The 16,214-nt window shown below is 36.1% G+C and overlaps 1 protein-coding gene across 14 annotated transcripts in view; it reads left to right on the top strand.

Moving 5' to 3' along the window:
* The window catches only part of ABCC9 (ATP binding cassette subfamily C member 9), a 149,072-nt gene that overhangs the window by 70,098 nt on the left and 62,760 nt on the right, over positions 1-16,214 (top strand). For 11 of the 14 annotated variants that reach the window (XM_082665444.1, XM_082665434.1, XM_082665432.1 and 8 more), the window contains 4 exons: positions 3,258-3,296; positions 4,710-4,811; positions 6,975-7,059; positions 8,364-8,444. In XM_082665444.1, coding sequence (XP_082521570.1) covers positions 3,258-3,296; positions 4,710-4,811; positions 6,975-7,059; positions 8,364-8,444 — 307 coding nt within the window. The remainder of the gene's footprint in view (positions 1-3,257; positions 3,297-4,709; positions 4,812-6,974; positions 7,060-8,363; positions 8,445-16,214) is intronic. The other 3 variants (XM_082665433.1, XM_082665437.1, XM_082665445.1) reach the window with 1 other exon arrangement.

The raw sequence follows: 16,214 nt of genomic DNA, 5'->3' as shown, positions 1-16,214 counted from the left end.
TTTCTAATCTCAGCCCACAGCCCCTTTCAACTACCACTCTCTCACCTTCGTTTTGTAGATAAAAAGGCCTTTCCTGGGACTTCCCTCGTGGTCCAGTGGGTAAGACTCCATGCTCCCAATGCAGTGGGCCCAGGTTCAATCCCTGGTTGGGGAACTAGTTCCCGCACGCATGCAGCAACTAAGAATCTGCATGCCCCAACTAAGACCTGGTGCAGCTAAAATAAATAAATATTTTAAATAAATTAATAAAAGTCTTTCCTCTTTCCCTCCAGTTCCTTTTATTCTCCTCTCGCCTCAGTCTACTGCAGTCTCATGTCTACCTCTGCCACTCCACTGAAACTATTCTTATCCAGTCCATCAGTGCCATCCTAGTTATTAAATTCACTGTGCACTTTAAAAAAAAGTATTTATTTTTTATTGGAGTATAATTGCTTTACAATGTTGTGTTAGTTTCTGCTGTACAACAAAGTGAATCAGCTATATGTACACCTATATCCCCTCCCTCTTGGACCTCCTTCCCATCCCCACCATCCCACCCATCTAGGTCGTCACAGAGCACCAAAGCTGAGCTGCCTGTGCTATACAGCAGGTTCCCACTAGCTATCTATTTTACGCACGGTAGTGTATGTGTGTCATTCCTAGTCTCCCAATTCGTCCCACCCTCCCCTTCCCCCTTTGACCTCCTGTCCACTTGACGTTGTTGCCCATACCTTTCTTCTTCAAAAGGTTTCCTTGCTTAGTTTCCAGTGAAACTCACAGTCAAGTTTTCCTCTTAGAACTCTTGCCTGCTCCTCTCAATCCCCTCTGCAGATGTCTCTTCCTTGGCCATTTGTTAAATAGTGATGTTTTTCAAGGTTCCGTCTTTGTCCCCTTCTTTTCTGCCTCTATGTATACTTGCTGGGCCATCACATAGCTTCCCATGATATTAGTTTCCTCTATCTGCTCCTGCTTCTTTGTTCACTTCGTTGTGATAGCATTGTTGAAGTCATTTATTGGCTTTTCACTAGTAAAGGAAGGAATCCAAAGTCCTTGGGATCTAAGGCATATATTATGAGGGAAAATCATCCCAAAGGCTTCATTTGTTTACCAGATCTCTCTCCTGAGCTTCAAATTCTGCTTTCTGGCCATGGTCATTCTGACATCCCTTAGGTATCTCAAACTGAATGTGTCTGATTCTAAATTTTATATCTTCCCTCACCATATACGTTTCCTCATCTGTGTCCCCTGTCTGTCACTCCTTCCTCTCTTCCATCCCTTCCCATCTTGTCAATCACACAATCCTAGATATCTTTGAATGAACGTGTCCACTTCTCTTCATTCATTCACCATCACCCAAAGTCAGGGCACTGCGTTCTCATCTCCAGTATCTGACAGCCTTCAGGGCTCTCTGTATTACCTCCCATCTTGCTCCCTCCCATTTATTTGTTACTTTCTGCAACTGGAGTGATATTTCTAAACTGAACGTGTTATCTCTTTCTTGTTTAAATCCTTTTAGTGTTTTCTGTGGCTCTGTGGAAAAGTTCAAACTCTGTAAAACGGTTTATGAGCCCCTTCTCTATGGCTGTTCACCACTTGTTTTTAAAATTCATACTTTTCTTCTCTCACCATTGACACCCACATTTCAGAAATGATAAATTTATATCAGCTCCTTGTATGACCAGGATACTTTAAGGTCATCCAATATGTATTTTGTTTGGTCTGAAATATTCTTCACCTTTTCTCCATCTAGCCCACTTTTATCCCTCTGGTATCAACTCCTCTATTTACTCTGGTTTGCCAAAGGTGGATTGGGTGTCCTTCGTCTGTGCTCTAATATCACCTTTTGCTTCACCTATCATGGTGTTTATTCCCTTGTCACACTCCCATCAAACAGAAAGCAACATGAAAGAAGGAATGACTTTTCTTTGTTTACTGTATCTCTAGTATTTTGGCACTAGGGGGTGATCAATAAATATTTTTCAATTGATACTAAATACATATAGTTGGAGTTAATCAATAGTAATTGAAAAAAATTGGTGACTTCCAAATTCATATCTCCAGTTCGGGCTGACATTTTCAAGTGTCTGATGGGCATTTCCACCTGGATGGCCAATAGGAAAATTAATTCATTAATTTCTGCCATACACCTGCTCTTCCTCATCTGTTTGCTCTCTTCCTCAGATTAAATAAAACCACTGAGTTCATTTATTGGTTTTTTTACCACTAAAAAAAATAAAATAAAATCCAAATTTTTTGGCATCTAAAGCATATTGTGTGGAAAATATCACTTGGGAAATTGTGCATTTCATTATTTTTATGAGCAACTTAAATCAGAGAATAATCATTATTGAGAGGGAAGTTTCAGTCTGAGATTGTTTTTCCATACCTCTATTAACCACCCCATGATGTCATCAGAAACGTGCAGTTGTGAAAATCTTATCATTAGAAACACTAAGCCAAACATCACCAAGTAATGATGTACTTAGGTACATTTTCTCCACAAAAGCATATGATGCTTTCCAAAGTGAAATAGGATCCATTCTTGGAGTTCTTGTAGACTTTAATTATGTGTGTGGTTTTTGAATTCAGAATGATGGAGTTCAACTAAAATATTAAAATATAGAATAATAAAAAAGTAGGTCCTCGGGTGTTTTTTCCCCAATGAAATAGATATAACTAAATTTAATTAGCCGAACACCTTGTTTTACATAAATAATATCAATCAGTAATTAATTATACCAAAATGTTACAGTGTGACCATGCATTGTGCATGTCTGTCTTTCTTACCAGTTCCTTAAGGGCCAGGCTGTGTCTAAACCCTTCAAGTTTAGAGAGCAAAAAGTATTTCTTGTTATGCCTTAGGGTAACTGATTAGGAATTTAGATAGATTAAATTCAAATATTAAAGGTAGGGAGCTCTTGGAAACATCAAATTCTTGTATAAACTAGGAAACTGTTCTGCAAAGTTTACCTAAATCTACACAGGTAGTTGGAGCAGAGTTGGGGCTAGAACATGTCCATTGTATGAACCCAAATTATATATGAAAGAGAACAGCGCTGTCCTTCTTTTGGAAGCTTACTAAGTAATTATTTCTTCACTGATGAAGATGTGAAAGAAGACGGTCATTTATCTGGTTTGTCTTTGGGACTAATATCAAAAACTATTTGGGAAATGTAGCTATTTTATATGTTCAATGTTTATCTTTTACCTGATATGTACACTCATTCATTCTATATTTATATTTCATAATTAATGAACATTGTTTGCCACACTTGCAGTGTAAATGAATCTGAACCTTCTTTTGAAGCAACCAGAAGGTATTATTTCTATTTTTATCTGCGTAACTTCCTTCCTCAGACTTTACCTGATATTCCATCTCTTACTCCTAGTCATTTTATTCATTCTGATAATGTACAAAGTCATTTATTAAAATGCGCTAGCAATATTTCCAGTAGCAGTAGTTCCCAACATGTGGAGGCTGCTAAAAGAATTAATTTGCCAAACAAAATGGCCCATTGTGTCAACTGTTACCTTCTCCATGAGTCACATGGGTCTCAACTTTGGCTGAAACTCAAATGTTCTTAGCGAATTGGATTTGGGATTTCATAAGATAAAATTGCATAAGAATTAATACGTATATTGTTTATGAGTTAAAATGTGATGGGATCTGCTTCTAAGCTGGAGCTGGAGAGTCAAGTGCTTCATCCATTAAAAACAAAAAAAAACCTTAAAGGACCCGGGGCAGGGAGGGGGAAACAGACATGCCAGAGGTTGGGAACCACTGTTTTACCACACAGATGGTTTTCTAAGAGACTGCTAGCATACTATATATTATCATGCCTTCTAAACTCCTAAGACATAATGTTTCAGGATGATCACTGAGCATTTCTAACTACTTTTTTTCTTAACTTTATTCTTTTTTAACCTTAATTCCTTAATTAGTACTTACAGACCATAAACTAACTGTGGAAGTGTGAATTTTAAGCTGACCCCTTCCCTACCCCAATCTCATCATCTTCTGTATCTTCAACTCACATGCATTTTCCTAATTACTGCAAATTAAAATCTGATGTATAGACATCTGGTAGAATTTGCAAGCCAAAAAAATGGGGGACAGGGAGGAGGCTATCATTTTTTAAAAATAAACTATTTCAATATGTATTGAAATATGTAGTTTCGTTATTGAAATGGACTCCTCAAGATCACTCTTTGTTTTGAAATATTTATATTATCTATTAATATTATCTATTATTTTAAAATATGTTCATGCTGTTAAGCCACAAACACATACTATAATTACAGTATTAATTCACATCTTTTAAAAGATATTCATATAAAATTCAGAGTTATGTAAAATGCTTTTAATATAAAGTGAAATATCTGTGGCTATTAGAGTTAATTGCTATTTATCTTTAAATTATTTTTAAAATTATAGTCATTTTAAAAAATAACATTTTAATTAATAGTTCATACCATAAAATACTTCTTTAGCATACCAAAATAAAGTTTGCACCTTGTGTGTTGTTTTAATTAAGTTCTCATCCCTTTAATTTAGTGGACTATTTAACCATTAATTAATAAGGTTGATGGTTGTTAAAATGTTCTCTTTTAGAAGTTCCCCATTTCTGTCTTTGAGATATTTTATCAACTTTCATTTTTCTTTGTTGTACTAAAATAAAGATTCAGCACAGCACCCTTGCTGTGTTTTGTTTTTCTTTTCCATTTTCCAGTAGGAACAGGTATTCTGTGGCTTACGCAGCTCAAAAGCCTTGGCTATTAAATGCTACAGTGGAAGAAAATATTACCTTTGGAAGTCCTTTCAACAAACAGAGGTAATTTTGAATGTATAAAATTTAGAACTCAAATGAGCAGCTATTTCTAATCCCTATCTTTGGTTCACGGTTTCTGGAGCCTTTTTGTTTTAAATTTTTATGGGATTATAGTTGATTTACAATGTTGTGTTAGTTTCACGTGTACAGCAAAGTGAACCAGTTATACATATACATATATCCACTGTTTTTTAGATTCTTTTCCCACATAGGCCATTACAGAGTATTGAGTAGAGTTCCCTGTGCTATAGAGCAGGTTCTTATTAGTTATCTATTTTACATATAGTAGAGTGTATATGTCAATCCCAGTCTCCCAATTTATTCCCCCACCCTTATCCCCTGGTTCTGGAGTCTTTGTATCGGGACTTCCTTTCTTCTCTGTTTGCCCCTGCATCCGTCCTCATCACCTGGTCTATTAAGTCAACTCTTGTAAGAGAAGCCTCGTTGGAAGTTTCAGCCCATCCTATACAATTATTGAGAAGAATTTGTACACCAGAAATAAACAGCCGAAACCGAAGTGTGTGTGTATGTGTGGGGAGGAGGCGGGCATGGTGCTGAGGTTGTTGGTAAACAGAAGAAAAATCTCAGTAAGGAGCAGAAGAAGGGTTAACCGTGGACAGAAGAAAAGGAATACGGGATCTGAGGGGTCTGGTTACTCGGAGCAGCCAGAATACGTCCTCTTTCAATCATCTTTTAAACACTCGCTCGAGTGTACAAAGGCAAGATCCTTTCCTTAAGCCACCTGCATGAGGGGTAGGGAGTGTCCTAAGACCCTGAGCTGGGTTCTGAAAGGTAAGGAAAATTAGGTCTGGGGAGAGGCATGAGGAAGGGGGAAGGGAGAGGAAAGTGTGGGAGGAAAAACTCAAATTACATGGGATTGTTTGGGGCCTGGGAACAAACCAAACAGAAAGGGATCTGTGTGTATTGATGGCAGCAAACTAGATTGTAAAGGAAGGCTGAGATGAGACAGTCAAGTGCCTTAAAAGCCAGCCGGATATAAATCTGACATTCTCGGGAGGCACAGCAAGTGTTAGAAAGGGGACTGACAAAGTGAATGTGCTCTGGCAGCGTCATAAGAGATTTATGTGGGATGAATCTGTATTAGGAGCAAAAAGACATTTAGAAGTTTGATGGGATAATGACCCAGGCATGCTGTGTTTGTTGCCTGCACTTGGCAGTGACTGTAGAAATGGAAGAAGAAGAGATGGTTGACAGAAAAGCATTCTAGAATAAGAATGGACAAAATAAGAGCAGGGGGAAGAAAAGGGAAGAATCAAGAATGACTTGAATATTTTAAGACCAGGTGTTTGAGAAAATGAAACCATTGATATTTTCCCTAGCACTCCCAGTGCCCATGCTTCCCTGTATTTCCAGTCTGTCCAATTTCCAGATCCAGCCTTAGGTCAACTTGAGTACATCAGTCCTCATCTTCTTCCGTTTTCTCCTCCCTTCAGCATCATGATTGTGGACACAGATTCCCCACCTGTAACCCATGCTTTAGCCCCAGTGAGCCTCCTCTTATCCCTCACATGCACCGTGAACTTGTTCACCTTCGTGCAGTTCCTTAAGCCTCCCTTCCTTCATTTTCATTCCTGGCAAATTACAGCTCATCTTTCTGGATACACCTTACAACTCGCCCCCTCTCAAAGACGTCACTAATTTCTCAGAGCAGTCGGTCATGTCTTCCTGTGTATTCTAGGAGCACTTTATACCTACCCATCTATATTCAGTACCTAACAAGGTACATTTTTATTATATGTTTCTATGTCAATATTCTGCTCCATTTAATAGTATTTTTTAAAAAATTTAACCACTTTTTTCACTGAAGTATAATTTACAATGTTTTGTTAGTTTCAGGTATACAGCAAAGTGATTTAGTTGTACTTATTTATATCTATTCTTTTTCAGATTCTTTTCCATTATACGTTATTACAAGACATTGAATATAGTTCCCTCTGCTATACAGTAGATGCTTGTTAATAGTTTTATAAAAGTGGGAACAAATATCTATTTATCTTTGTATCTACAAGCCTAGTGTAGAGGCTAGTATATACTAAATTGTTCAATAAGTGTTTTATTTCAGCTTCCAAGGCATTGGACCTGGGACTTAGTTTGTGGGCAGTATGTTAATAGTGATCTAAAAACTCAAAATATTTTCTCCCAAAGGTACAAAGCTGTCACAGATGCCTGTTCTCTTCAGCCGGATATTGACTTACTACCATTCGGAGACCAAACTGAAATCGGAGAGAGGGTAAGCTATGTGTAGTTTAATTAGACAATGAACACAAATCTAGAAGAGTCTTCTGGTTGTCTTTAACTTTCCGTGGAGCATGAGAAAATCTGAGAGCTCTGGAATTATGTGTTTTCCTAGTGACAAGTTCTGGGAACATGAGCACAGGAGTTCTTAATGCCACGTCTCTTAGGTATTTGTTGACTAACCAGCATACACTTCACATTTTGCTAGCTGCTTGAGAGTTCTCAAGGGAAGGGAAGCAGTCCCTGACTTTGATCAAATGTATTTTTACTTACTTGGAGTTTACTTTAAATTGGTTTGGAAACTGAGATTGCTTCCGACAACTTCTTCCACTCTTGTCAACATCCATTTGTTCCTGTTAAAGGGTTCTTTTTTCTTTGTGTAAACAGGTTTTACGTTGGCATCATACCGTTCTATGACCAGCTGAAAAATATTTATACCTGTACGTAATCATTTATAACAATGCTGGCTAAAATTTTTGACTCTTATAGGTGGCAAGTACTGGGCAACAGGCTTTATGTGTATTATTTACTTCTACAGCAAATCTGTTATATGGGTGTTTTGTTATCAGTGTATTGCAGCCAAGAAGACCAAGGCTGAGAAAGGTTAAGGAACTTGCCCAGTCAGAGTCATTGGTGCAGGTGGGATTGGTCCAACTCTGTAGTCTGTGTTATTCATGGCTGTTCTTTATTGTAACCTAGTAGAGTGCTTAAGACATGACCTGGACTTCTTTGAGTCTTCATTTCCCCGTGGGGAATAATGCCTACACTGGGGAAATTGCTCTGACGAATAATAGAAATAAGGAATGGAAAGCCATTCACATCAGCCTGGTGCATACTAAATGCTCAATAAATATTAGTTTTTCAAATTTTTATAATCAGTACTTGATTGTAAAAGCATATTGCTGTGTAGTTCTGTTGAAAAAACTTGTAATATCGAGTTTAAAAGGCATATGTTCAGTATACTACAGACACAATGCATGAAACTAGAAACAATTTGGGGATTACTTGCATCTTCAGCACTCACCTTGGTTTATGGTTATTAATGCTTTGGTACAGCAGAGTTCTCTATCAGAGTGAAAAGAGGATTAATGTTGTCAGTCAGAAATTACCTTAATATAATTCAAGTATTGACCACTAAACAGCTTGCATTTTATCTTACTAATGTTATCACAGTTTAATTAATAAATGACCATTAATTTAAGATTCTTTTAGAGAAATTTGTATTTTAAAGGGAATTTTTTAATCAACAGATCATCTACTAATATAAAAGGTGGATGTTTATGGATATTTCTTCTCTAGGGCATCAACTTGAGTGGGGGTCAGAGGCAAAGAATCTGTGTGGCCCGAGCTCTCTATCAAAATACCAACATTGTCTTCTTGGTAAGCATATGGGCTTTTTGTTTCTTTCTATTTCATTTTTCCCTCTGGACAAATGAGTCCTTAAAGAGACAAGTAACTCAAGGAAAGACAGTTTAACTTGTGAAATTACAGAGAATTAAAGGGAGACAAATCCTCCGAGTACAAATCAAATCAACGTCAAGATGAGAGTTGGGGGATCCAGAGGGACTGAGGTGCCCAAATCGTTACTTATATGAGTTTTTAACTCATGAGGATCATTAATGAAAGAGAATGGATGGTGCTGGATGAACTGGACAGGATCATAGGTCTTCTCATTTATATTTGCTAGCAAAAAAAGAGGGGCTGGAAAATATACTCTTGGTGGGCATAGGGGTTAGTAAGTATGCAGCTCAGGCTGTGGATAAGATATATCTGTGAAGCTTCCTGAAAGTGTTCTTAGAAATCTTGATACTAGCCTAGACCTACTGAATCATAATCTATAAAGGCAGAGTTTAGAATCTGTATCTTAAAAAAGCTCCATAGATGATTGTCTTGTATTTATATCCTGGGTTGATAACTTGCTTCTCCTGTGGATCCACAAATAAAATTTGATGATTATGTTGATTATGAATTTGCTCTAGTTTGGTTTCTCCAGAAGGATGTAACCAAAATAACTTAGCTTACAAATAGACAGTGTATATTAGAGACCAGCAGCCTATGTAAATACCTCCTTCCCCTGCTTTCTCCTTCTGTGCAGTTATTAACCATTTATAAACCTGGTTCTCCAACCTCCTTTAGAGTTTTCACTCCATCTAAAATCGAATATCTTCAAATTTTGTGGAGTTTTCCACTAAATTTGGATCCATTACTGGGGATGGGAGTAGAATTTGGACATAGTGGTGGAAATGCACTTCAGGTTAATGTCCCTAAGAATACCTGTCCCCCAAATGTTCCAGAAAACACCACCATAAAAGCTATACCAGTATCTAGCAGCAACCTACGTAATTATAAATCCTTTTCATAATGGGTGGACCCGTAACTAGAAATGACCTCTTGAACTTTGGGATGAAGTAATGATTGAACCACCTGAGGACCAAGTGACTTGGAAATCTGAAAGAGACAGAGGTTCTCTGAATGTAATATTCTACTCCATTTCATTCCACTGCCTTCAATTTAATGACCCTTACTTCAGTTGTAGAATCATGAGATTCAAAGAAGTCATAGTGCTATCACTGTGGATTCCCGGCCATTCATTACAGAATTGCTTTTCGTATCATCTCTAACAGCTTCTCGATGACTCTCTCTGAAGACAGATTGCTTATCTTTGAGGCAGCCTTTCCCTGTTGGTCCATGTATGGGTTGCTATAACAAATCGCCATAATTGGTGGTTTACACAATACAAATTTATTATCCTATAGTTCTGTAGGTTGGATATCTGACATGGGTCTCACACAGCTGAGATCAGAGTGTCTGCAGGGCTGTGTTCCCTTCTGGAGGCTACCGGGTAGAAAAGGCTTCCTTGCCTTTTCCAGCTTCTAGAAGTTGCCCACATTCCTTGGCTCCCAGCTGCCTTCCTTCATCTTCAAAGCCAGCATCTCTGACCATTTTTACCACTCACTTCTCCCTCTCTTCACATCTGGGGAAGTTCTCAGCTTTCAAGGATTCCTGTAATTAGCTTAGACCCATCAGGATAATCTTCCCATCTCAAGGTCTTTAATCTAAATCATATAGACATACCTTGGAGATATTGCAGGTTTGGTTCCAGATCATCGTAATAAAGCGAGCATCGCAGTAAAGTGCGAGTCACGTGATTTTTTGGGTTTCCCAGTGCATACAAAAGTTATGTTTACCATACTGTAATCTCTTAAGCGTGCAATAGCATTATGTCTAAAAAAACAATGTACATACCTTAATTAAAAAATACATCATTGATAAAACATGCTACCCATCATCTGAGCCTTCAGTAAGTGATAATCTTCTTGCAATAGTAACATCAAAGATCCTTGATCATAGATCAGTGTAATATAATAATAATGAAAAAGTTTGAAAGTACTGTGAGAATTACCAAAATGTGACACAAAGACACGAGGTGAGCAAATGCTGTTGGAGAAATAGCGCCGATAGACTTGCTAGACGCAGGGTTGCCACAGCTCTTCAATTTGTAAAAAGACGCAACTCTGTAAAGCACAATAAAGTGAAGTGCAGTCAAACGAGGTATGCGTGTATCTGCAAAGTCCCATTTGCTATTAAGGTAACATAGTCACAAGTTCTGGGAATTAGAACATGGACATCTTTGGGGACCATTATTCTGCCTGCTGCCGATAGCTTTCATTATTGGAAAGTTATTATGTGATTGAAATCTGCTTCTGTGTATTTTCCAGTAATTGATTCCCATTCTGCTTCTGCAGCAGCAAATATATTTCTTTTATATAGCCATAGTTCAATATTTTAATATTATTGTCATTACTTGCCTTAATTTACTTTTTTCTAGGCTAAGCAAGCTTAATATTTTCAATTCTTTGACAATAATATAATTTTTATAACTTTTTTTTACCTTGTCTTAATTCTGGATGTAATAGTGTTTGTCAGGGTCCCTCTGAAAAAGCGTGTTCTAGATGCACTCTGATCAACTCAGATAATCTTAAAACTAATAGATCTTATGATCTAAATATTATAGTTTCTTAATTGTAGCCTAAAATTGAATAACGTTTTAGCAGCAACAGAATACTGTTGATGTGTTTTAACAGTTTCCCCCAAATGAAAATATCTTACACTTCCATTGACAAAGCACTTTGAATCGCAGTATTACCTCATTTGATTCTTATGACTGTGCTGCTAGGGTAGATGGTATCCTCATGTGAAGTGAGGAAACTTATACATAGAAAGGTCAAGTGCCTTACTCAAGGACTAATGACTAATGAGTGATACAGCCTGGGCTAGAACTCCATGTCTTTTGAGTACTGTTTTTCTGATCAGCTAAGATTCTCTGGTATTTTTTAAAAAGTATTACTCTCAAGTTACTTTCCTTTCCCTCTCTCGCTCCCTCCCTCTCTCCTTCCTTCCATCCTTCTTCCTTTCCATCCATCAATGTTTAGTGAATGTCATCGATGCCATCTTATGTGCTGGGTAAAGGAAACAAAGTTTTCTCCTTTGTTATTCCTATCTTTAAGGATCTTACTTGTACAAATAATTAGTTAAGGTTTTACATTTTGCTCTGATCTCTAGTTAACCTTTATCAAATTAGCCTTTACACTGTATCAAAGCCATGTGAAACATCTTGATTATATATCAAACATATTAGTTATTTTTAAAGCTTTGTAGCATCTATAAATGTTCTGTATCAGTGAATATATTTTTAAGAGGTTATTTCCAAAAATGTGTCCATAAAGAGTATACTACTAAAACATTCATTGAATACAGGAAAGACTATATTAGTGAGAACTGTATATATGTATATAAAAATAAATAATATATTACTGCAAATGAAGAATTGACCATTCACTGATTTGGCCATTTGTCAAATTGTCTTGCACTCTTTAAAGACAGTATCTCCCCAGAATGTTAATACACAAACTGAATCGTGAGAAATGATCAGCAATCCATCAAATCTAGATGATTATTAAGTTATATAAAAGGTTGCATTTTACTGCAACACCAAGATGCCACATAATGAAGCCATGATGACACATAATGAAGCCATATACATGATAGCAATCATTATTAAGGGCTTTTTATGACCTAGTCATGATTCTAAATACTTTATGTACATGAACTCACTTCATCCTCACAATAACCCTATTAGGTTTGACATTGTTATTATTAATGTTACCTTTATTTATGCAATGATAATGTTGAGGCTTTGGGGGATAATTTACCCAAGGTCACACAGATAGTATAGTGAAGCAAGGATACAAACCCAGGTGATCTAATTCCATAGCCTGTGTCCTTAACCACTGCACTCTTCCTCGTTAAGAGATTCCTGGACGTCACTAAATTCTCACTGTGGTGCTTTAAAGGGTTTAGCACAGTTAATCACCACAGCTTTATTTATAAGAAAATAATAATAAAATAACGCTTTAAAAATATTTTACAGAGACTTTTACAACATTATTTGATCTTTGCAGCAAACCTATGTGCTCTCTGACAGGTCTTTTTATTATCCCCATTTTACAGATGAAGTGACTGAGTTTGAAAAATTGCCCAGTGTCAGAGATCTACTCTGTTAACTACTTTCAAATATGCAATACAGTATTATTAACTATAGTCGTAGTGCTGTACATTCTATCCCGAGGACATGTTTATCTTACAACTGGAAGTTTGTACCTTTTGAACACTTTCACCCATTTTCCCCAACCCCGCACCCCCACCTCTGGCAAACACCAATTTGTTTTCTGAATTTATGAGTTCACTTTTTTTTTTTTGAATTCCATGTATAAGTGAGAGCATATAGTATCTGTTTTTCTCTGTTTGACTTATTTTACTTGGCATAATGCCATCACAAATGGCAGAATTTCCTACCTTTTTATGGATCTATAACATTTCACATTGTCTTTACCCATTCATCCACTGATGGACATTTAGGTTGTTTCCATATCTTGGCTATTGTACATAATGCTATAATGAACATGGAAGTTCTTAATGAACATTGAGATAATGATTTCATTTCCTTTAAATAAATACCCAGAAGTGGAATTGCTGGATCATATGGTAGTTCTATTTTTAAAAATTTGAGGAACCTCCATACTTTTTTTCCATGGTGGCTGCACCAATTTACATTTCCAACAGTGCACAAGAGTTCCCTTTTCTCCACATTCTCACCAACATTGGTTATTTCTTGTCTTTTTGATAATAGCCTATCTAACAGATGAGAGGTGATATCTCATAGTTTGATTTGTATTTCCCAGATAATTAATGATATTGAGCATCTTTTCATGTACTTGTTGGCCATTTGTATGTCTTCTTTGGAAAAATATCTATTCAGATCCTCTGACCATTTTTAAATTGGATTGTTGGGGTCTTTTTGCTATTGAGTTGTATGAGTTCTGTATATATTTTGGATATTAACCACTTATCATATATATGATTTGCAAATATTTTATCCCATTTCATAAGTTGCCTTTTCATTTCGTTGATGGTTTCCTTTACTGTGCAAAAACTTTTTAGTTTGATGTAGTCTCACTTGTTTATTTTTGCATTTGTTCCTTTTATTTTTGGTATCAGAATCTTAAAAAAGCATTGCCAAGACCAATGTCAGGGAGCTTATCCACTATGTTTTCTCCTAGGAGTTTTATGGTTTCACGTCTTATGTTCATGTCTTTGATTCATTTTGAGCTGATTTTTATGTGTGATGTAAGGTAGTAGTCCAGGTTCGTTTTTCTTACATGTGGCTGTCCAGTTTTCCCAGCACCATTTATCAAAGAGACTATCCTTCCCCCATTGTATATTCTTGACCCCTTTGTTGTAAATTAATTGACCATATGTGCATGAGTTTATCTCTGGGCTCTCTGTGCTGTTCCATTGATCTATGTGTCTGTTTTTATGCCAATAAGATAATGTTTTGTTTATGATAGCTTTATAATACAGTTTGAAATCACGAAGTATGATACCTCCAGCTTTGTTATTCTTTCTCAAGATTGCTTTGGATATTAGGAGTCTTTTGTGGTTCTATACAAAGTTTGGAATTGTTTGATTCATTTCTGTGAAAAATGTCATTGGAATTTTGATAGGGATTGCATTGAACCTCTAGATCATTTTCGGTAGTATGGACAGTTTAACAATATTAATTTTTCCAATCCATGAGCACAAGATATCTTTCCATTTATTTGTGTTTTCTTCAGTTTCTTTCATCAGTGTCTTAGAGTTTTCAGTGCACAGGTCTTTTACCTCCTTGGTTAAACTTATTCCTTAGACATTTTATTCTTTTTGATGCAATTACAAATGGGGTTGTTTTCCTAATTTCTCTTTCTGATAGTTTGTTATTAGTGTATAGAAATGCAACTGATTTTTCTATATTGATTTTGTATCCTGCAACTTTATTGACCTCGTTCATTAGTGCTGTTAGTTTTTTGGTGAAATCTTTAGGGTCTTCTATAGAAAAATGTCATCTGCAAATAGAGATAGTTTTACTTCTTCCTTTCCCATTTGGATGTCTTTTATTTCTTTTTCTTGACTAATTGCTCTGGCTAGGACTTCCAGTACTATATTGAATAAAAGTAGTGAGAGTTGGCATTGTTCTTGATCTTAGAGGGACAGTTTTCAGCATTTTACCATTAAGTATGATGTTAGCTGTGGGCTTGTCATATATGACCTTTATTATGTTGAGGTATGTTCCCTCAATACCTACTTCATTCAGAATTTTTATCATGATTGAATGTTGAACTTTGTCAAATGCTTTTTCTGCATCTATTGAGTTTATCATATGATTTTTATCCTTCATTTTATTATTGTGGTGTATCACATTGATTTGCAAATGTTGAACCATCCTTGCATCCCTGGAATAAATCCAACTTGATCATGGTGTTTGAATATTTTACTGACTGATGAATTCAGTTTGTTAATATTTTGTTGAGAATTTTTGTATCTATGTTCATCAGAGACATTGATCTGTAATTTTCTTTTCTTGTGGTGTCTTTATGCTAGCTTTGTAAAATGAGTTTGGAAGTGTTCTTTCCTCTTCTGTTTTTTGGAAAAGTTTGAGAAGGATTGGTATTAATTCTTCTTTAAATGTTTGGTTGAATTCACCACTGAAGCCATCTGTTCCTGGACTTTGTTTGTTGGGCAGTGTTTTTTGATTACTGATTCAATTCCCTTACCAGTAATTGGTCTGTTCAGATTTTCTAATTCTTCAAGATTCAGTTTCTGTAGGTGTTTGTTTCTAGGAATTTATCCATGTTATTTAGGTGTCCAATCTGTAGGTATATCATTTTTCATAGTAGTCTTATGGTCCCTTGTATTTGTGTGGTATGAATTGTAACGTTGCCTTTTTCATTTATAATTTTATTTGAATCCTCTCATTTTTTCTTGGTGAACCTAGCTAAAGGTTTATCCATTTTGTTTATCTTTGCAAAAAATCAGTTCCTAGTTTCATTGATCTTTTCTGTTGTCTTGTTAGTCTGGATTTTATATATTTCCACTCTGATCTCTGTTATTTCCTTCCTTCTACTAACTTTGGGCTTAGCTTGTTCTTTTTTTCTAGTTTTTTGAGGTGTAAAGTTAAGTTGTTTATTTGAGGTCTTTCTTTTTTCTTAATATAGGCATTTATTGCTATAAAATTCTTTTAGAACTGCTTTTGCTGCATCCCGTAAGTTTTGATATGTTGTGTTTCATTTTCATTCGTCTCAAGATAGTTTTTGATTTCCTCTTTTGATTTCCTCTTTGGCCCATTAGTTGTTCAGGAGCATGTTGTTTCATCTCCACATATTTGTGAATTTTTCAGGGGTGGAGTTTATGGCGAGAGTGTGTCTCAGACTTTCCTACTTATTTTGATGTTTTTTCTCAGTTGCTTAATGTGTCAGAATCACTCAACTAGTTTCTGGATTTCTTTCAGAGGGAATTGCTCCATGTGTAGCTGTATATTCGGTGTGTCCATGGTAGGAGAGAAATTCAGGAGCCTCCTATGTTGCCATCTTGGTCTAGAGTCTACACCTATTTTTATTATTTAAACTTTATTGATAAAGTTTATTAATAAACTCCAGTTATCATTTCATTCAATTGATAAACTCCAATTATCATTTCATTCTTTGTTTTGGTGTTTTGTTATAGGTTGTCGAGTAATGTTGGTTTTTGAACTTGGATATTCTATACATAAGAATT

This window comes from Grampus griseus (genome assembly GCF_964374135.1).
Source record: "Grampus griseus genome assembly, chromosome: 11".
NCBI lineage: Eukaryota > Metazoa > Chordata > Mammalia > Artiodactyla > Delphinidae > Grampus > Grampus griseus.
This window is presented reverse-complemented; position numbering and strand designations above follow the sequence as displayed.